At 38.7% G+C, this 20,961-nt stretch overlaps 2 protein-coding genes across 7 annotated transcripts in view; one reads left to right on the plus strand and one right to left on the minus strand.

Moving 5' to 3' along the window:
- edil3b (EGF-like repeats and discoidin I-like domains 3b) overlaps window positions 1-20,961 on the minus strand; it is a 76,862-nt gene that overhangs the window by 27,455 nt on the left and 28,446 nt on the right. Inside the window, exon 1 of one of the 4 annotated variants that reach the window (XM_037547296.1) lies at window positions 1,739-1,866. The exons of the other annotated variants lie outside the window; for them this stretch is intronic. The gene's annotated coding sequence lies outside the window, so the exon portion shown is untranslated. Of the gene's footprint in view, window positions 1-1,738; window positions 1,867-20,961 lie in introns of those variants that run through there. 4 annotated transcript variants of the gene reach the window in all.
- Window positions 608-19,718, plus strand: rasa1b (RAS p21 protein activator (GTPase activating protein) 1b). 3 transcript variants are annotated; one of them, XM_017693773.2, is made up of 25 exons: window positions 608-1,896; window positions 2,074-2,226; window positions 2,324-2,459; window positions 2,595-2,662; window positions 2,771-2,888; window positions 2,995-3,026; window positions 3,294-3,346; window positions 3,446-3,596; window positions 4,206-4,284; window positions 4,408-4,531; window positions 5,316-5,466; window positions 5,554-5,644; window positions 5,740-5,820; window positions 12,475-12,632; window positions 12,744-12,820; window positions 13,037-13,209; window positions 13,656-13,815; window positions 13,938-14,080; window positions 15,685-15,800; window positions 15,909-15,995; window positions 16,332-16,399; window positions 16,612-16,700; window positions 16,795-16,872; window positions 17,027-17,161; window positions 18,430-19,718. In XM_017693773.2, the coding sequence occupies exons 1-25, from the start codon at window positions 1,403-1,405 to the stop codon at window positions 18,511-18,513; spliced, it is 3,099 nt and encodes a 1,032-aa protein (XP_017549262.1). In that variant the 5' UTR covers window positions 608-1,402; the 3' UTR covers window positions 18,514-19,718. The 3 variants fall into 3 exon arrangements, 2 of the variants coding, with proteins under 2 accessions (XP_017549262.1, XP_017549268.1); XR_001857688.2 differs by lacking the exons at window positions 16,795-16,872; window positions 17,027-17,161; window positions 18,430-19,718 and having other exon boundaries at window positions 16,239-16,399; window positions 16,612-16,693; XM_017693779.2 differs by lacking the exons at window positions 16,612-16,700; window positions 16,795-16,872; window positions 17,027-17,161; window positions 18,430-19,718 and having other exon boundaries at window positions 16,239-16,469.

Raw genomic sequence — 20,961 nt, forward strand, 5'->3', positions numbered from 1 at the left:
AATGTGCCGCCATGGAGCAGAAGTTCAAACTGATAGAGGGGTGCACACGGTAATCCTAACAAGAGGGCTCCCAACTTTCTCGCCGCTTTGAAAGAAAGAATGAATGGCACATTCACACCGCCACATATTGCATAGTTTGTGGGTTTAATATTTACTATTATTATACGCCTTTGTTAGGATGAACATACTTACAACATACATAGAACATACTAATTAATTTGTTTTTGTAGTGTTGTGACTAAAATAGTAGGGAGTTTAGATTGTATTTATTTTAGTGCAAGCACTGAATACTGCCCGTAAGCAATCAAGCAAAGTGATGTTAAGGTAACTGAGCGGGACACTCAGCACTTTGAGAACCAGATCTGTGCTTACAAATTTTAAAGAATTCTTAAATGTAATTACCGTTTTACAGAAAACTGGGTTATTACACTTGACTGTATGGGACTGTTAATCATTCTGAATACCTCAGTCTTAAACGTATGCGAAATTGTATCACAAGCCATGCCTATGAATATAACATTTTAATTGCTACAGGTCTGCTGAAGCTAGTGTGGGGCGAGCAAGTGGTCAAGAAGTGCGAGGGGTGAAACAAGGAGGGGCATTTTTCTAGTGAGGTGAGGGTTAGTGGTGTATGAGAGATTGTACAGCCAGCGATGCAGCGAGTATAAAGTTATGTATAAAAAGTTCTGTGTAAATGTAGGACTCGCGTTTATATGCCTACCTCATACCAAACAGAAACGATCGACGACAAATCAACGTCGGACTTTTGGGAGAAACTTGGGACACAGATGGAATTGGTTAAAGCAATCGAGCTAGCTAGCTAGCGTAACAAGCTAGCAAATGTTGTTCTTATCTAACTACCTGTGCGCATTGGATTGTTTTATTCGGTAGATTTTAAGTAACTACTTAGTTGGAAATGCTAGCCACATTAACACAGGTATTTGATTAACGTTAGTTGTCCATAAACTATTGCTCGTTGTATACCCGAGAAAGTGAATCTGTGTTGTTGTGTGAGCTACTTTACAATAAGTTCGCCCTAATGTAATGGTAAATGGGCGTAATTATAACTGAGGCGGCTAACTAGCTAGCCAAGCAGCTTTTTATTTCCCTCCTTTCAAAATATCCATTAACTTAGGGTATAAAAGAAAGTGAAGACTGAGTGGGTAATGAAGTTACCCTTATGCTTGCTTTACCTCGCTAGCTGGCTAACGTAGCTTGCTAGCTGGCTTGGCTAGCTAACGTAGCTGTTTGTCGAGTGTCATAAGCCTCATATCTCCGGGTTATCTCTTTACAGCATAAACTTGCAGAGGTGGATCTCAAGCGGGAAAGAATGCCCTCAGTGTGACTGCACTCGGTCAAGCCTAACCCTGGCCATTCTTCAGCTTTCCGAAAGAAAAAAATAATGGCAACTGAGGATGGCAGCGAGGAGCCTGACTCTGCCTCGGTAGCGACACGGAGAGGTAGTAAAAGTGACATGGATACATTTCGGTTCTCGGTCTGTCCGAGCATGGATTTGGGCCTTGCTCCCAAAGTTAACATCTCCCCAGGCATATCACATGGAACGTCTTCAGCGTTGACGTTGTTTTCAGTTGTTGGAGGACAGCCAAAACCGGGAGCGATCACATTGGCCACAACAGGAATTGCCAGTGCTGGTACCATGGGGAATGTTCTATTAGAAGATGCAAGCATAACATTGCCATCTCAAAAAGTAGGAACGGATAACCAGATATCAACATACCCAAGTCCACAGGTACACTCATGCGCTCCTTTTTTCCCTCAGCCGCCGTCTGCCATATATGGGGCTCTAGGCACAATCGAAGAAAATGATGCTCTGGACGGTCAGGAATACGAAGAGGAGGAAGTAACTTTTCCACGTACTGCATCGCCCCCAAATCAGTGAGTTGGCTTTTTCAGCAAAGATGGACGCTGTAGATAATGATTTGAGACAGGACTTGGGTTTTGGGTCAACCCTAGCAAGGATGCAAATACACATACTGAAGAAAAGCTCGTGTTAACTTTAGCTACTCTGTAATTGTTGTTGAGTAGTTGTTATGAGAGTTTGTCATCTTTCAGGTGGTATCATGGGAAGCTGGACAGGACAATAGCAGAGGAACGCTTGCGCCAGGCTCAGACACCAGGCAGCTACCTCATCAGGGAGAGTGGTCGTCGGCCTGGCTCTTTTGTGCTGTCTTTCCTTAGCATGACTAGTACTGTCAATCACTTCAGGTGTGTTTCTGTGCAAGAAAGTTTAATTACTTAAATTGTAGGCCATCAACCAATTCTAGATGTAGGCAAACCATCAATTTGTTAATTATGTCTGCAGGATCATTGCCATGTGTGGAGACTACTATATTGGAGGGCGTTGTTTTTCCTCCTTGTCTGACTTGATTGGTTATTACAGTTATGTCTCCTGTCTGCTAAAAGGAGAAAAGCTTCTTTCACCTGTGGCTCCCCCAGAGGTAATATAATGTCTCCATAGAAGAGTAAATAGAAGTCTCTCTGTCCTTTTTTAAGTTAACCGTTAGAAGTTGCCAACAAATTACAAAAAAGTTGTATTAATTTTTAATATTATTACCTGTTTTTCTGATGCAAAGCCTGTAGAAGATCGGCGAAGGGTGCGAGCCATTCTCCCATATACTAAGACTGAAACTGATGAGCTCAGGTATGGTTTGCTGAGTCACTTCAGTGGTACCTCAGCTTTAAGAGTTTTCTATGGTTTAACTTTGATGGTGATATTATCAATACTCATTTGAGGTGTTGTACTCTACAGTTTCTTGAAAGGAGATCTGTTTATAGTTCACAATGAAGATGAAGATGGCTGGATGTGGGTGACAAATGTCCGAACTGATGAGCAAGGCCTTATTGTGAAAGGTTTAGTAAAAGATGTGGTAAGTACTTAAAGTGGAGGAATTAAAAAAGACAAATTATCATCTGTGTATGGACATATTGTTTTGTATTGGTCTTGTGATTGTCTTTTATATTGTTCATTAACAGGGACGAGAAGAGGATCCTCATGAGGGAAAAATGTATGTTGGATTACATATGTTCTATGTTGCTTGCAGTGTTCTGTTCAGTGTACTATGAACATGTACATGGTGCATTGATTAATGCAGATGCTAAGTTGGCTTAAAAACTGTGATAAGATTGCTACTCAAACCTTACGCCAAGGCAAGTTTATTTATATAGCACCTTTCATACACTGTTGTCATTCAAAGTGCTTGCTTATGTTGTGACATTATGTCTTTGTCTCTTGGTTTGTGGCCTTGCCTTAACTGCTACTTTCCATAATGCAGTTGGTATCATGGGAAGGTAACCAAGCAAGAGGCCTATACTCTACTCAAGACAGGTCAGTCATAGTTGAGGATGACTGTTATTGATGCCAAAAAGTAAAAGTAACTTGTTCATATTTAACTAATACTTTTTGCTTTATTACCTTTTTCTGCAGTTGGACAGGTATCTAGTTTTTTAGTAAGACCATCAGACAGCACACCTGGAGATTACACTCTCTTTTTCCGCACCAATAAAAACATCCAGCGCTTTAAAATCTGCCTAACATCAAGCAACAACTTCATGATGGGAGGTCGTGTCTATAACAGGTGAACATGGGTAATAGAAATGCAATAATATGGTATTGCAGTGCAAAAGTGAGAATGCATTGCAAGAAAGGACATTCTATTAATTATGCATCTAATGCCACTGCACTGTTTGAACATGCAAATTGGCGCCAGTCATCTCCAGACTCCTCTTATCTCATAGCTCTGGTGTCATTAGTAAGTTTTGCAACAGCACAGTTATATTTTTCATAAGTTTTTCTCAGAATATTATTAGAATACCAATCATGAACCCAGTATTGTACATTGAATCAAATTGTGGGCTGAGTATGTCCTTAGTCCCACAATGGGTAAAACAGGTAGTTGTTTCTATAGTGGATGAAAATATAAAAACTTTTTTGTGATAACACTTTGTGTTCCTATGTAGATGATTATTAAACTCTTAACAAATAGTACTGAAGCATCTGAATACATTGAATTAAATATCTTGTAGATATAGTGTTGATACATTACTTACCTTAAGTAGATGTATTGTTAATGTTACTTAAATTGTGCAAAAATAAACCTCACCCTGAGTGTTTGTTTCATCTAAAGGGACCACTCAAAATAAAATGTCACTTTTTTTATCTAAAAAAAATGCTTTCTGTTTTTCAGTATTGATGACATCGTTGAGCATTATAGGAAAGAACAGATTGTTCAGGGTTATGTTCTGGAAGATGCTGTACCTGCCCAGGTAAGTAGCATGAAAAGAATTGTCCCAGGAATTTAGTTTTATATGATATAAACAGTTTTACTGCCACTCTGTAGTATCTATAAGGCATAAATGAAGTTCTGGTCTTGGTCTGTCTGATTTCAGCGCCAGGAGCAGATAGTCACTGACTTTGCAGAGGGAAGAGAAATCTACAAAACTCTACGTCAAAAAACAAAGGATGCATTCTACAAAAACATTGTAAAGAACGGGTATCTTTTGTTCAATAAAGGTATTTAAACAGCAGTTTAAAAAGGTTAACCCTTTAAAATCACAGGTTTATGTGATATATAGCTTAATACTACATATCATATGTAGGCAAGAAGAATTCCACTGATTTTTCTGCTTAGATGTCTGCTTAGTAAGTAATTAAGATGTATATAAATGAATTGAGCACATATTCAAGCATTTAATACCTCTAAAACAGTGGTCTTCAATTCTGGCACTGGAGAACTACCTTTTTGCAGAGTTGAGTTCTGGCCTGTTTCCAGTAAGCTGGCCCACCCTTTAATTAAGTCTAATACATTTGAAAATAGCTGCCCAGGATTAGACCACTGCTCTAAAAGTACCTCACAGAAAGTTATTACATGAACCCTATTTTTCATACAGGGAATTGTAAGGCAAAGTCCCAAAGGAACAAAAGTTATCACTGTTTTGCCATTACAAACCTATAGGTTCACATATTGGAAGGCCCCAATATGCAAGTAATCACATTTTTTGGGTGGCATTGTCATTTTCACCCATCAGATTTAGATTTTCTTGTTTGACACATGATCTAGTAAACAAATTGTTTTGGAATAAAATAATGAAGGCCACATTTTAACAACATGCATTCATTCAACATTCATGTGTTTTCACTATATCCCAAGTCCTCACAATCAGAGTGTAGCATTATAATTGATGTATTTTTTGACATTGTACAGCCCTTAGCCTCACCTGGTATAAAATGCTAAATTCTACCACAGTTTAATATACCTCACCTACTTTCATGAGCTGATGTGCATCTGATTTTAAAGGAAAAAGATGGAAGAATCTCTACTTCATTCTGGAAGGGAATGACTCTCAACTCATATATTTTGAGAGTGAAAAACGAGCTACGAAACCAAAGGGTCTAATTGACCTGAGTGAATGTTCTGTGTATGGTGTACACGACAGTATGTTCAGCAGGTAAAATTTTAAACTTGTGTTATTGAAGTGGGTATAAATGACAATTACTTTAACAGCAATTGTGAAACTTTGCATGTTCTTCTATAGGCCAAACTGTTTCCAAATAGTTTTTCAGCAGTTGTTTAGTGAGGAGCTGTGTATCTTCTACTTTGCAGGGGAGACCCCTGAGCAAGCTCAGGTATGCTACATACTAAAAGAGGAATTAATTTGATTTTGCAAATTGATAAGTACTTTAAAACTCTGCATTTTTTTATTGATTTCTGTTCTTTCTAGGACTGGATGAAATGTCTGCAAACCTTCTGCAGTAATCTTAGGAAACCTTCCCAGTCTTCTCCAAACAAACGCCTTCGCCAGGTATGTTGTCAGATCATCCCCTTGAAATTATAATGTTCTATCTGCATTCTGAGCATGAGAGTTTTTGCACAAGTTTTACGCCGGATGCCCTTCCTGACGCAACCCTCAACATTTCTTGGGACCGGCACCAGATGTACACAAAGTACACCCCTAATGGCTGGTTTAACTACAGAGGTAAAAAGTTGATGAGCCACACCATGAAGGTATGGGAAAGAGTTGTTGAAGCAAGGCTAAGGCGAGAGGTTCAGATCAGTGAGAAGCAGTTTGGTTTCATGCCCAGGAAGAGTACCACAGATGCAATTTCTGCGTTGAGAGTGTTGGTAGAGAAGTACAGAGAAGGTCAGAAGGAGCTACCTTGTGTCTTTGTGGATCTAGAGAAGGCATATGATAGGGTGCCAAGAGAGGAACTGTGGTACTGTATGAGGAAGTCAGGTGTAGCTGAAAAGTATGTTAGGGTGGTGCAGGACATGTATGAGGATAGTGAGACAGTGGTGAGGTGTGCAGTTGGAGTGACAAATGGTTTCAAGGTGAAGGTAGGGTTACATCAGGGATCAGCTTTGAGCCCCTTCTTGTTTGCAATGGTGATGGACAGGTTGACAGATGAGGTCAGGCAGGAGGCTCCATGGACCATGATGTTTGCAGATGACATTGTAATCTGTGGTGAGAGTAGAGAGCAGGTGGAAGAGAATCTGGAGAGGAGGAGGTTTGCACTGGAGAGGAGAGGAATGAAGGTCAGTAGAGATAAGATGGAATACATGTGTGTGAATGAGAGGGAGGCAGGTGGAAAGGTAAAGATGCAAGGAGTAGAGGTCGTAAAGGTGGATGACTTCAAATATCTTGGGTCAACCATCCAGAGCAATGGACAGTGTAGAAAAGAGGTGAAGAAGAGGGTGCAGGCAGGATGGAGTGGGTGGAGACGTGTGTCAGGGCTGATGTGTGACAGAAGGATAGCAGCAAGAGTGAAAGGGAAGGTTTACAAGACAGTAGTGCGTCCTGCTATGATGTATGGTTTGGAGACTGTGGCTCTGTCTAAAAGACAGGAGGCTGAGCTGGAGGTGGCGGAGATGAAGATGCTGAGATTTTCGTTGGGAGTGACAAGGCTGGACAAGATTAGAAATGAGCAGATCAGAGGGACAGTGAAAGTGAAGATAAAGCCAGAGAGGCCAGGTTGAGATGGTTTGGACATGTGTTGAGGAGGAATAGTGGATATATTGGGCAAAGAATGTTGGAGATGGAGCTGCCGGTTAGAAGAAGAGGTAGACCTCAGAGAAGGTTTATGGATGTAGTGAAGGTGGACATGGAGATGGTTGGTGTGAAAGTAGAGGAGGCAATGGATAGGGCAAGATGGCGGCAGATGATCCGCTGTGGCGACCCCTAAAGGGAGCAGCCGAAAGAAGAAGAAGAAGAAGACAATCATTTGATGAGAGGACGCTGGCGTGGTCTGTCCGCCGCTTCTCATCTGAGATTTAACTATTTTTATTACTAGTTTTGTTAGGTGTCTATTTTAGTCGTTTAGTTGTTTTTATTTTTTAATCGTTTATCTTTAGTCAGTTTTATCTTCGTTCAAAGTGCTTGTATCTTTCTCCGGAGCTGTTTTTTGAACTGACTTGGACAACTTTACTTACTATGACGATCAACTATACTGCTGTCCAGCTGTTAAAACTCAATACTCACTCCACTCCATCATGTATATCAACGATCAAACAACTTCTTCGCCGACCTCGTTATATTCACAGAAGCTGTGGGAGGAAGTTTAAACTTCTGCAATCAAGTCAAGCTATTCCGTCTCTATGGTCAACTCTGCCTGCCGTCGCCCGTCCTACATGTCATCAGAACACTACTGCTCTGCGAAGTAGTAGCTTTGGAGTTTCCATGACTATGGCTGTCACTGAGCAAACTGGAAAACGCGGAGTGGATTTCAGCATACTCCGACCACTACAGAGGCACATTTCTCCAGCCATCATTAAAGTGGAACTGTTCAGCGTACAATCACTTACAAATAAATCATGTCTGATTCAGGATCACATCTCTGATATAGGCTTAGTCTTGATGTGTCTTACAGAAACATGGCATCGACCTGAGGCTTTCTCTGTTTTAAATGAGGCTTGTCCTACTGGCTATTCATATTTACAGAAAGCCCGTATCACAGGTCGCGGTGGTGGCCTGACTGTCATCTACCGCAGTGATTTGAAGCTGTCGCAGCTGACGCTGGCTCACCTGTCCTGTGAATGCATGGCATTTAAGTGTAATTCTTCGTCAGTGACGTCGATAGATGTGACGTTTCTTCTGTCAAACCTTCTTTCCATCTTTCACATCAGCAAATATTATCATATTAGGCAATATGAACATCCATGTAAACACCTCCTCCTGCCGTTTTGCTGCTGAATGTCTTCAGCTATTGGATTGTTTCAACCTTAGCCAGCTTATTGACGTTCCCACACATGTTAGGGGACATACTCTAGACTTGGTCATCACTGGCTCTTCTGTTGTTACTAATCTGTCTGTGTATGACCTGGGTGTATCTGACCATAAGGTTGTGTCCATGGAAATACCACAATCAGTGTCTTTCACACAGTCAAAGCGGGAAATTAGTTTCAGGAACCTGAAAAATATTAACCAATAGTCTATGATAAAGGACTGTCAAATCTAGAGTGGTCACTTTCTCTTGATCTGCTCCCTGGTTCTCGGAAAATCTACGGAAAATGAAGACAGCTGGTCGTGTCCTTGAGCGACGTTATAAAGCTTCTGTTCACAGGATCGCCTATCGTGAGCATCAGAAGTCCTATTCAAAGTCTCTCAAAGTGTCTCGCTCGCAATATTACTCCAAAATTATTACAAATGGAATGGGAAGTTCCAAACAGCTGTTTTCAACAATAAACGTCCTCCTTGAACCCCAAGCTCTCCCGCCACTAAAAAGCACACATGAGCAGTGTGATGAATTTCTGACTTTCTTCTCAAAGAAAATTGACACAATTCGCGGTGCATTATCAACCTCTTCCACCATACCTGTACAGGTTGCTTCATTACAGTCTGAGGTCTCTGAGCCTCTGAGCTATTTCCTTGTAGTTTCACAGAGAGAGACTGAAGACACAATCAGAGGCACAAACTCTTCCACCTGTAATCTGGATCCCTTTCCCACAGCCTTGGTGAAAGCTAACATCGCCATTATTAGTCCTCTGATTACTACCGCAATAAATCACTCCAAACTGGTCAAGTTCCTATTGCTCTAAAAACTGCTATAATTAATCCACGGCTAAAAAAACTCTCCCTCAACCCTGATGTCATTGGAAACTACAGGCCAATCTCAAACCTCCCTTTCCTCTCCAAGGTCTTGGAGAAAACAGTTGCAGCCTGTCTTCTGGATCATCTCAGGCATAATGATCTTTTTGAGAAGTTCCAATCAGGTTTCCGCTCTGCCCACAGCATTGAAACTGCTCTGATCAGAGTTACAAATGACCTATTAATGGCAGCAGATACTGGCTCCCCTTCACTTCTTGTCTTCCTGGATCTGTCTGCAGCATTTGACACCGTTGATCATGGCATACTTCTGAACAGGCTCTGTTGCATCATTGGCATCAAAGACACTGCATTGGACTAGTTTAAATCATGTCTAATGGACAGAACAGAATTTGTTTGGGAAAGTAAGATCTCAGACTCACTCAGTGACCTGTGGAGTTCCTCAGGGATCGGTCCTTGGCCCCATCCATTTTATTCTGTATTTATTGTCACTGGGCAATGTTATCAGACGCTATGGAATTTCTTTTCATTGCTATGCTGATGACCTACAACGTTACCTGAAAGTTGGCTCTTCACCATCATTACTGTCATCAACTTCTCAGTCAACAACCCCTCTCACACAACTTACTGACTGCTTGGAGGAAATAAAAGTGTGGTTGGCTCATAATTTTCTTCAGCTGAACAGTGCAAAAACTGAGGTAATTATGGTTGGAACCCAACAACAGATTCGGCTATCCCATGTTTCCAGAATTACACTCTTTGGACAAGACATTTCTTTATCCTCTACAGTCAACAACCTGGGTGTTAAACTGGATTCACAACTCACCTTTGATAGTCATATTAAACATATTTGTAAGACTGCCTACCACCATCTCAGAAATATTGCCAAGTTGCGTCCTATCCTCAGTCTGTTTGATGCTGAAAGACTGGTCCAAGCTTTTGTGTCCTCAAGACTGGAGTACTGTAATTCTCTTCTCTTGGGGCTCCCTAGTAAGAGTATTCAGAGATTACAGTATGTTCAAAACAGTGCTGCCAGGGTCCTGATGAAGGTACGCAAAAATAAACACATTACACCTGTTCTTCAGTCTCTTCACTGGCTCCCTGTGACTAAGAAGATTGTTCTCCTCCTTACACACAAATGTGTTGGTGGCCAAGCTCCCTCTTACTTAAATGAACTGCTAGTACCACAGACACATCTACGAGCCCTTCGCTCTGTGCATCTCCACGGTCTTCTTCCAACCAGAACAAAACTTAGTACCATGGGTGACCGTGCCTTTTGTTCGGCAGCTCCACGCCTTTGGAATGCCCTGCCTGACTATCTGAGGAAGCCTCAGACAACTGATTGTTTTAAAAAGGGACTAAACACATATCTTTTTAGGAGGACATATGGACAATAAAGTATCATATTTTATTAGTATTATTTGATTATTATCTTTTAATCAATGTTTTATACTGTGAGCACTTTGAGATTTACTATAAATGAAAAGTGCGTTATAAATCCAATGTATTATTATTATTATTATTATTATTACTCACTCATTTTGAATTTGATGCCCGCAACACATTCCAAAGAAGTTGGGACAGGGGCACGTTTACAGTGGTGTGAAAAAGTGTCTTTTTCACACAGGGCCATGATGGTTTGGATTTTTTTTCTCCTTTAATAATAAACACCTTCATTTACAAATTGCATTTTGTGTTTACTTGTGTTGTCCTTGACTATTGTTTAAATTGGTTTGATGTTCCGAAACACTTAAGTGTGACAAACATGCAAAAAAACAGGAAATGAGGAAGGGGGTAAACACTTTTTCACACCACTGTACCACTGTGTTACATCACCTTTCCTTTTAACAACACTCAATAAGCGTTTGGGAACTGAGCACACTAATTGTTGAAGCTTTGTAGGTGGAATTCTTTCCCATTCTTGCTTGATGTACAACTTCAGTTGCTCAACAGTCCGGGGTCTCCGTTGTCGTATTTTGTGCTTTATAATGTGCCACACATTTTCAATGGGAGACAGGTCTGGACTGCAGGCAGGCCAGTCTAGTATCTGCGCTCTTTTACTACGAAGCCACGCTGTTGTAACACATGCAGAATGTGTGTTGGCATTGTCTTGCTGAAATAAGCAGGGACGTCCCTGAAAAACATGTTGCTTAGATAGCAGCATATGTTCCTCCAAAACCTGTATGTACCTTTCAGCATTAATGGTGCCTTCACAGATGTGCAAGTTACCCATGCCATGGGCACTAACACACCCCCATACCATCAGAGATGCTGGCTTTTGAACTTTGCGCTGATGACAATCCGGACAGTCCTTTTCCTCTTTGGCCTAGAGAACACGACATCCATCATTTCCAAAAACAATTTGAAATGTGGACTCTTCAGACCACAGGACACTTTTCCACTTTGTGTCAGTCCATCTCAGATGAGCTCGGGCCCAGAGAAGCCAGCAGCGTTGTTGATATATGGCTTTCGCTTTGCATGGCAGAGTTTTAACTTGCACTTGTAGATGGAGTGACAAACTGTGTTCACTGACAGTGGTTTTCTGAAGTGTTCCTGAGCCCATGTGGTAATATCCGTTACAGACTGATGACGATTTTTAATGCAGTGCCGCCTGAGGGATTGAAGGTCATGGGCATTAAGGTTTGGTTTTCTGCCTTGCCGCTTACTTGCAGAGATTTCTCCAGATTCTCAGAATCTTTTGATGATATTATGGACTGTAGATGATGAAATCCCTAAATTCCTTGCAATTGCACATTGAGAAACATTGTTCTTAAACTGTTGGATTATTTGCTCACGCAGTTGTTGACAAAGTGGTGAACCTCGCCCCATCCTTGCTTGTGAATGTGTGAATGACTGAGCCTTTCAGGGATGCTCCCTTTATACCCAGTCATGACACTCACCTGTTTCCAATTAACCTGTTCACATGTGGAATGTTCCAAACAGGTGTTTTTTGAGCATTCCTCAACTTTCCCAGTCTTTTGTTGCCCCTGTCCCAACCTTTTTGGAATGTGTTGCATGCATCAACTTCAAAATTTGTGAATATTTGCAAAAACAATAAAGTTTATCCGTTTGAACATGAAATATCCTGTCTTTGTAGTGTATTCAATTGAATATAGGTTGAAAAGGATTTGCAAATCATCATATTCTGTTTTTATTTATGTTTTACACAACGTCCCAACTTCATTGGAATTGGGGTTGTAGAACTAAGTTACAGTCTAACTTTGGAGATAGAACCCTTTTGTTTTCTAGATAGTCCAAAAATGCAACGCTTTACATAAAGTTATCGCGGAATAAGAATGTGTGAATAACTTAATTTTGACAAAAATGTCAGATAGAACCTTATCCAAGAGGATTAGAGATTGATTTTACTGACTGTGTGTGAATAGTAATTGGTAATCTGTTTTTATATGCTTTCAGGTGCGCAGTTTACTTCTCTATGTTGAAGAGGCCCACAAACTGCCCAGCAAACATTTCACAAATGCCTACTGCAGCATCTACCTAAACAGTATTCAAGTTGCAAAGACCCATCCCAGAGAGGGCCAGAACCCTGTGTGGACTGAGGAGTTCATCTTTGAGTAAGTCTTGTCTTGCAGGTGTTAAGATTTTTTTTTTAACATTTTTTGTAAAATAAATTTTTTTGTCTGAACTTGTACATGTCACTTACATGTATTTCTCTATTCCCTCAGTGACTTGTCAGATGACATCAGGAGATTTGAAATCACTCTGAGCAATAAGACAAAAAAGAGCAAAGAGAGTGATATCTGTTAGTATGCCACTTCTTGCTTGACATTTTACAATGTCCTGTGAAAAAAAATATCTTGACTTTATTAATGTTCTTTTATATCTCTATCTTAAAGAACATCAGTGCTTTTTGATCTCTGTGGGGAGTTTAATTTTCACACCTAAATTTTTGTCATTAATAAAATGTATATAATTCCTTTATGATTTTTGGAAGTTCTCACTTTTGACTCCTTTGCAGTATTCATGCGATGCCAGCTATGCAGATTGCAGAAGGGCCAGATGATTGATGAGTGGTTTCCTCTGACCTCACACGTACCTCTAAAGGGCATCGAACCTAGCTCACTGCGGGTCAGAGCACGGTATTCTATGGAGAAGATCATGCCTGAAGAGGTTTATAGTGAGTTCAAAGAGGTAATGCAAATGGTTATATTAGCTTGTACATTTAAAGTGAGCCAACACTAGTTGTCATTAGTGTCTCATTAATTAATTTCAAAGCATCATACATTATTTGGACAGTGGCACAGGCTCAAACAGCAGTTTGATAGAAACCTTAAATATTACATACTCATGGGATCAACCAAAATGTTTCATCTAATAGGTGTCACGCTGATGCCAAGGAGGATAATCACAGCAAAATATTAGGGGGCTGAGGGGGGGTGGTTTGTTTCTCCTCCAGCATTTCAACATTATAGCATGGTTTGTGTGTAGCCACTGCTGTTGTTGTTCAGTGTTTTATCACAAGTATGCTAGTGGTGGTAAGTTTCAGCAACAGTTATTCAGGGGGTTTGCAGTAGACAGGCTTTTTAAATATGGTTTTAATGCTGTTTCATGTGCTCTCTTACTCTTGCTGTTTACAGCTGATTCTACTGAAGGAGTTTCATGTCATAAATGCATTAGCAAATATCTGTGGACAGGACCGCACTTTTCTGGCTAGCATTCTACTCAGGATATTCAGACATGAGAGACTTGAAGCCCAGCTTCTAAGGTCACTTAACAGCAGGGAAATCAGCATGGAGGGTATGATGATATTGATATTGATATTGATATTGATATTAATATTGAGCAGTTCATGTTGAATTTTGCATCTGTGGAAAAGAAACCAAATCCCTTGAAAATGATTGTCGGACCTTTTCTGCCAGATGAGGCTACAACACTCTTTCGTTCCACGACCCTGGCTAGCACCCTTATGGAGCAGTACATGAAAGCTACCGCAACTCCTTTTGTTCACCACGCTCTTAAAGACACAATCTTAAAGATTATGGAATGCAAGCAGTCTTGTGAGGTAACACATTCAGCCATATCATACTTTTACACTTTTAGGCAGATAGCACGCACCTTGCTTAGATGGATTAAAGAAGTGTCAAATTCATATTGAGGGGCAACACTCACCTCTCACAGGGGGATATGAACACCATATTTCTTGTGATGCAAATTGTTACGACTCTTTGAGTATTTGATGACTGACAAGTGAGGGGAACGGAAAGCAGCATTACTGTTTTACTTGAAGCTTTGCTTTTCAGGTAGTCAAAGTGTATAACACAGTGTAGTATAGGAGTTTAACTGTGGTTAGGTGGATGTGATGGTGACACGGTAAACCATTGTATGTAAAAATTATATTAAAAAAATGTATTTATGATGTGTCAGCTTCCTATTCCATGTCAGAATGGATACATAAACAAATTCCACCGATTTATATTCTAAAGGGCTCACTGATTGGTGGTGTGGGAGCTCCACAGTAGGTGGTACTGAGAGAAAAAGGTAGGGAATTGGAGCCAGGAAATCTCTCAGAAAAACTAACCATGATAGCAGCTCAGCCACGACAAATAGCTACATGCATCAGAACCGCAGATTCTCAGCATATGCCACAGAACATGTCTGATTTCACTATGTTCACTGATTTATTAACCATATAAAGTGAACTTTTTTTTTTTTAAATAATGTTAGATGAGACAACAAAAAGCATCTTAGGTTCCCTGTTCTTCCACCCCTCTACCTCCACAGACACCCTGATAGTACACCCATAAAATGCAGTAATGCTTGGAGATCGCTGGAATTAATAAAGGAGATAATAAAGGGGATACTGCCCAAAGTCTAACCTAAATTGTGAGAGCATGACAAAAAAGTTTATACATTGATTAAAAATGTATGAACAGGCATGCTAAAGCACAAGCTGCGTAATGCCTTGAAAAATGAAAAAAACTGTACTCAGACATCAAGGTAATGAATAAGAAACAAGAAGTGGTAAAAAAAAGAAAAAAAAAACAGACCAGCTTCCCCATAAACAAACAACAAAACAGAAAACAAACACCAAAAAAAGCTTGTCAAGAAGTTGCTTTTATATATATATATATATATATATATATATATATATATATATATATATATATATATATATAAAATCTGTCTACCTTTGATTGGAGTGATTCCTGTTGGGCTGGTAGAGCATTGCATTAAGAGTTACTTATTTGCATTTACTCACATTACATTACATTTTCCTTGATTTTGGGTTGTGTCTTAAAGGTAGATGTTAATTGTCGGCTTGTCTTGCAAAGGTCGGTCACGCCACGTTTTTTTTATTTCAATAGGTGTGAGACAGATTAGCATCCCTTTTCACCTGCCTCTCATTTCACAAATGCAAATAAACACTTATATACCATACCATTACAATAGGGGTTTTTGCTAGTTATCAAGTTTAGCCTATAATTTAATTTCAGCTGCCATTATTTTTTCTAAATTAGCATCACTGTTGCAGCTAGTTCATTCCATGTGTTTAATACACAATAATTAAAGTGACTGTCAGATTAAAAAAAAGGTTTTGTTTTGTTATATAAAGGTTTTTAATGTGTTATTGAATTATTTTAATATTCTACCCACCACTAAAATTAGCTAAATCCTTCCAAACTGGAGAGAAACGAAGATGTAAATGTGAATCTTGCACATCTCTTGAGCTTAGTGTCTCAGCTGATGGAGAAAATATTCATGGCTACTGAAAATCTCCCCCCGTGAGTACAGTATAGCTTATTTTAAAGCAATAAAAGCTTATTTCATTTGTTTACTTTAACATAATACACTAGAGATTTTAATACTTCCATATTTATTCTTTTCCATAGAACCCTGAGGTTCATATATGGGTGTTTACAGAAATCTGTGGAAGAGAAGTGGCCCCGAAACACAACCATGAGAACTAGGGTTGTGAGGTATGTGTGGAGCTTACAACATTAGAGAATATTTCTTGATGGGGAGAACTGTTGTACAGTGAAAGTTATGAATTTGTCTTATTTTCAAGAACTTATTTTTTTCATGTACCATAGCCTCCTTTTTTAAAATATAAAAGCGGGGTCACCTTATCTATGGTTTTCATTTCAATCAAGCAAAATCACACATGATTCCACTTTTACAATTGCTTGGTCTTGGGCTTCAAACTGTTGATTCCTTATGAGGTATGCTCCTGCTTGGTTGGAAAGAAGACCTCCAGCTACACACACCTTTGTGAAAGATTGGTGACCAAGCCCTAAAACATCTGTGTCTTACAGTGGTTTTGTCTTTCTGAGACTCATTTGCCCTGCTATTGTCAATCCAAGAATATTCAACATCATTGCTGGTAAGTCCTTTGCCGTACTAATCTCTAATAGTGTCCTGATGTTCCTTAAGATAAAACAATTTACCAATGCAGTCCAACATCCAAGCACAGTGGTAATAAAGTTTAACTGGCAGCTGACACTGTCTGGGCAGTTTTATTAATTATTGAATTAATCAGTTTATATCTGTTCAGAGAATAGTGTATTGTGTCATTCTATAAATTCTGTTTGGCAGACCCACCTTCCACTACAGCCTCTCGTACACTCACTTTGGTAGCCAAAGCTATACAGAATCTAGCCAACCTGGTGGAGTTTGGCACCAAGGTAAAGTTAAACTGTGATCATACTTCTTCCTTTGTCTACTGGAGAGCTTTTGGAGATTCATGGTGTTGTCTGTTTTCCCCCTCCTTTCTGTCAGGAGCCATACATGGAGGGAGTAAATTCATTCATCAAGAGTAACAAAAACAGAATGATCATGTTTTTGGATGAGCTAGGGGTTTGTCTACCTTTTTGCTTTATAAAATCTTCTGTTTTTCTTTCTTCTGGTCTCAGACATGCTTAGGAAACATCAATTTCATTAGTGAAAACTGTAAAAATAAAGTGATTCCATACTCTTTTCGGAAATATGATTGCATTCTTAAACTTTTCAGAATGTTCCTGAGCTCCCTACCACTACAGAGCACTTTAGCACTGACCTGGCCCGGGACCTAGCTGCCCTCCATGATCTGTGTGTAAGCCACTCAGATGAGCTGCGTGTCCTCAGCAATGAGAGGGGTGTACAACAGGTATGGCGCATCGACTGTTCAGCAGTATGAATCACCATCAATCACTTTTTTTTCCTTCAGTGTATTTTTTTTTTTTTTTTTACTTTTTGGTGAACACCCAAATGCCTGTACGAACAAAACTAGTATACTTGTGTAGATTGTCCAAATGTTCTTAGAAATGAATTTACATTACCCTGCAGAATTATTGGTACCCTCAAGTTAGAGGATTGCAATTTTCATAAGGAGTGAAGGAATGCTTTGGATCAGTGTTTCAGGAGATAGAAAATAACTGGCTTTAATCTTAAGAAAATGATTTGCTGTTTTTTCTGGAGTCCATAATTCCATGCATGCTAGGAAATTTTCCATGATTCTTGAAAGGAAAAAAATTGTCAGCATTCTGCATGACTTTTTAACAGTATCTTCTGTTAAAAACTGTTTTAATTTTTAATTCTTGCATTAATATTTGATATTTTTAATTTTGCCAGCCTTTGGTCTAATTTCATTTATGTGTTTGCTGATCTTTCTTCTGTTGACAGATAAGTTTGGCATGTGCATCATACCAGATTTATATGCTATTTAAAAAAAAAATCAACAGTAACTATTTTTCATGGTCTTCTTTGCAAATCTTTACCAAAGGTGTCAATTGCTTCAAAGGGTACTGTTTTTATTTAGAGAGATTTTATTTACAGGGCTTTAAATGAAACCAATGTCAAAGTCACAAAATCACAAAGACATTGGACAAACGGACATGAGAGCCGGTTGTGATGCTGAAGTTGTGATGCAACAAACCCAATAAATGCCAGATTGTTCAAGAAACTTAGTTAGGAAACTTGCTTATTCAAAGAAGCTGGTCTGTGGTATTTTCATAATTAATAAGCGTGAATGAACTTGGCTCTGTGTTAGCACTGCTAAGCAGCTATGTCTTGGTAAGCAAATTTCATATAAATTGATTAAATGTCATGGTGCTGTCCATTGCCTGTAAACAGAACGTGAAATGGGTCGAATGTATTCATTACGCTTTCAAAACAACTTGGTAACTGAATTGTTACTGATCAATAATTGACTGATTAATGTAATGCAAGTAGTTTTGCTTACTGAAAACATGAATTTGCATAGTCAGTGTTTTGGATTCTGTGTATCAAGTATTGAAAACTCATTATTTAAATGTGTTTCTGTTCACCCTCAGCTTCTAATGCTGTTTATATAATGAATGAATTGCACTTTCATGCTATGCTTTTTTTCAGATGTTTTGTTGGCTGTACTTATTTTTCCATCCTCTCTCTCTGCAGCATGTGTTGAAAAAACTTCTAGCAATCACAGAGCTTCTTCAGCAGACTCAAAGCCAGTATGCTGGACCCAGCATTATCAGATAGTGTACTGGAGCAACACTATAAAGATTGTGTGGTTTTGTTTGGTTGTTGTGGTTCTCTAATTCCCAGTTCCCATATTCTGTGTATTTTATTACATATGACCAGTCCGTATGCAAAATGTCATTCGAGAAAACAGAACATTTGTTTCACCTTAAGTGCCTAGTTCTGAATTACATTAAGGTTTTATTGATGTTTAATTTGTGGGAGGTTTTAAAAATGCTTATACTACTTATTAATACCCTGTATTTCATACCTTTCATAGCTGGATATACTCCCTGTCATAAAAATATGGTAGGATTAGTTGAAGAAATTTGTAATAGTGAAAGTAGATTCTGATCAAATGGGGAACCAATGTTCTGGTTGTGCTGGCTTCACACAGGCAACATAGAATTTTTAGCATTTTTCCTGTTTGCTTATTGAAATGTGTGCACATTTGACATGCCAGCTTCATATCAGTTAATTATCAGTTGAAAAGAAAAATAGAAAAAGAACATGCATATCACTGCAGCATGCACTGCAGTGCTTCATCACTTATGCACAAGAATAAGACACATTTAATCAGTATTGTTTTCAGAAGTGCAAATAATTCTAAAGTGAGTGAGGTATGTGATGACTATGTTTTAAATTTCTATGCCCAGGTTAAAAGACAAATGTATTGCCAACATACTCAATAACCCTCTCTCAGCAAGGATAGGATTATGGGTTTTAGTGACTCTAGTGGTTAGCCAAAGAGCCAAGATTAATATGTATACCATCAAATAGGGGTGTTTGATGATTAAACCTAAGCCTTCTTTATTCACTAATAAATGTAGATGAATGATGTATTAAATGCATTTTGATATTGGCTACATTGCAACTTAAAGTGATTTTTGTAACTGACGTGGGCTGACATTTTTTATATTCTTTATAGGATGGATTTGTTATATGTTCATACAAATACTAAAGCCAGTTGGAAAACTGCATTGTTTTATATTCTAATGCTATATAGGAAGCAGTGCAAATGAAGATATTTTGTATCAAAATAATTGTTCTGCTAGCAACATGAGTTTGAAAAGTTCATTCATTTTGTCTTTGATTTTTGTATGTCTTTGATGAGTAATAATGGCACTATGAGCAAATCATCACATGCGTGAACAGTGTTTTGTAAAATATTATCAATCATTTCTCTCTATACAAATAAATCAAATGCATTTCCCCTTTTTGGAGAATGTCTTTTGACTGTCTTTGTTCATTTGTTGACATTCTCTTATTTTTGTTATCAAAACCATGTAAAATACAATAGCTGGGGGAGGTTAAATAAAAAAAAGTATATGAAAGATAAAGGAGATTAATGAAAAATATAAAAGTACAATGTGCATAGAATAAAGACAATCTAAATTTTTTAGTACTACTTTCAAAGTTGGGAAAACAATTATTTGAGTGATATCTTTTCAAAATAATGAGACAGACAACTAACATGCTTACATTCTTACTGTAACAAGTAGACTTGGTGCATGGGTTTAGATCATTTTTTTACAGTAGAAAAGAGCCAGTCTCATTGGAATGTGGGGTCACAATACACAAAAAGTGGGCAAATCGCTACTTATCAGAATTCGATGGTTTTACTACAACAAAAAGGTTACAAAAGTGCTTTCTCAACCTGGAGAAGTGTAATATTTATATTGTCTGATTTTCTTTCCAGTTTTAGGCTCCAAGGCTTTTATCAAATTAAGCATATGCTACACACCTTGGTCCAGCCCAGTCTTTCTTTTTTCGTATCGATTTTGTACGGGCATACTACAACAATTATTTCTTTTTATGGTGTGTTATATATATGTGGCCCAGTAAAATATTGTACCACCTTGTCTTGGTCATCCACATCCTCTGTAACAAGGTTACATGCCGTTCTGTGTATCCCCAGTAGATGTCAGTACATGGCCGTTTAGAAAATCTAGCCTGAATGTTTACAGTAAATCTGCACACGTGAAGGTCTCTGCCTTGGCTAATAGTAGCTAAGGCTATGTTTGACACGTTAAACGAACACATTTACATTAAAAACGACATTTCATTACTGTTTTTTACAATTATTACATAATTGTTCGCTGTGATCTTCCTAAATTCATTGTATCTATGTGGCATTCATTATAATTAAAACAAGGATCAGTAAGAAGCATGTATGTTTAGTTCTAGGAGCAACATTTGAACGTCAAAAATCCGGTATTTCATTAATCAAATTAATCTTCATGTACACGTATAAATCTGAAAAGATTTGAGAAAATCTGGTTTTAGCATTTCATGGTGTTGTCCAGCCTTACTTTGATGATACAGTTTAGAATGAAAACTAACTCTACCTGTAACCTTTAGAATTTGGATCACACATTTCCTGAGTGATATCAGATTACCTCACAGCATTCAGTTTGAATCTAGAAGTCTTGGGCTAACTTCACCAAAGAGCTGCAGGGCTCTAGAGGA

Source organism: Pygocentrus nattereri, chromosome 18 (assembly GCF_015220715.1).
Source record: "Pygocentrus nattereri isolate fPygNat1 chromosome 18, fPygNat1.pri, whole genome shotgun sequence".
In the NCBI taxonomy this organism is placed as follows: Eukaryota; Metazoa; Chordata; class Actinopteri; order Characiformes; family Serrasalmidae; genus Pygocentrus; species Pygocentrus nattereri.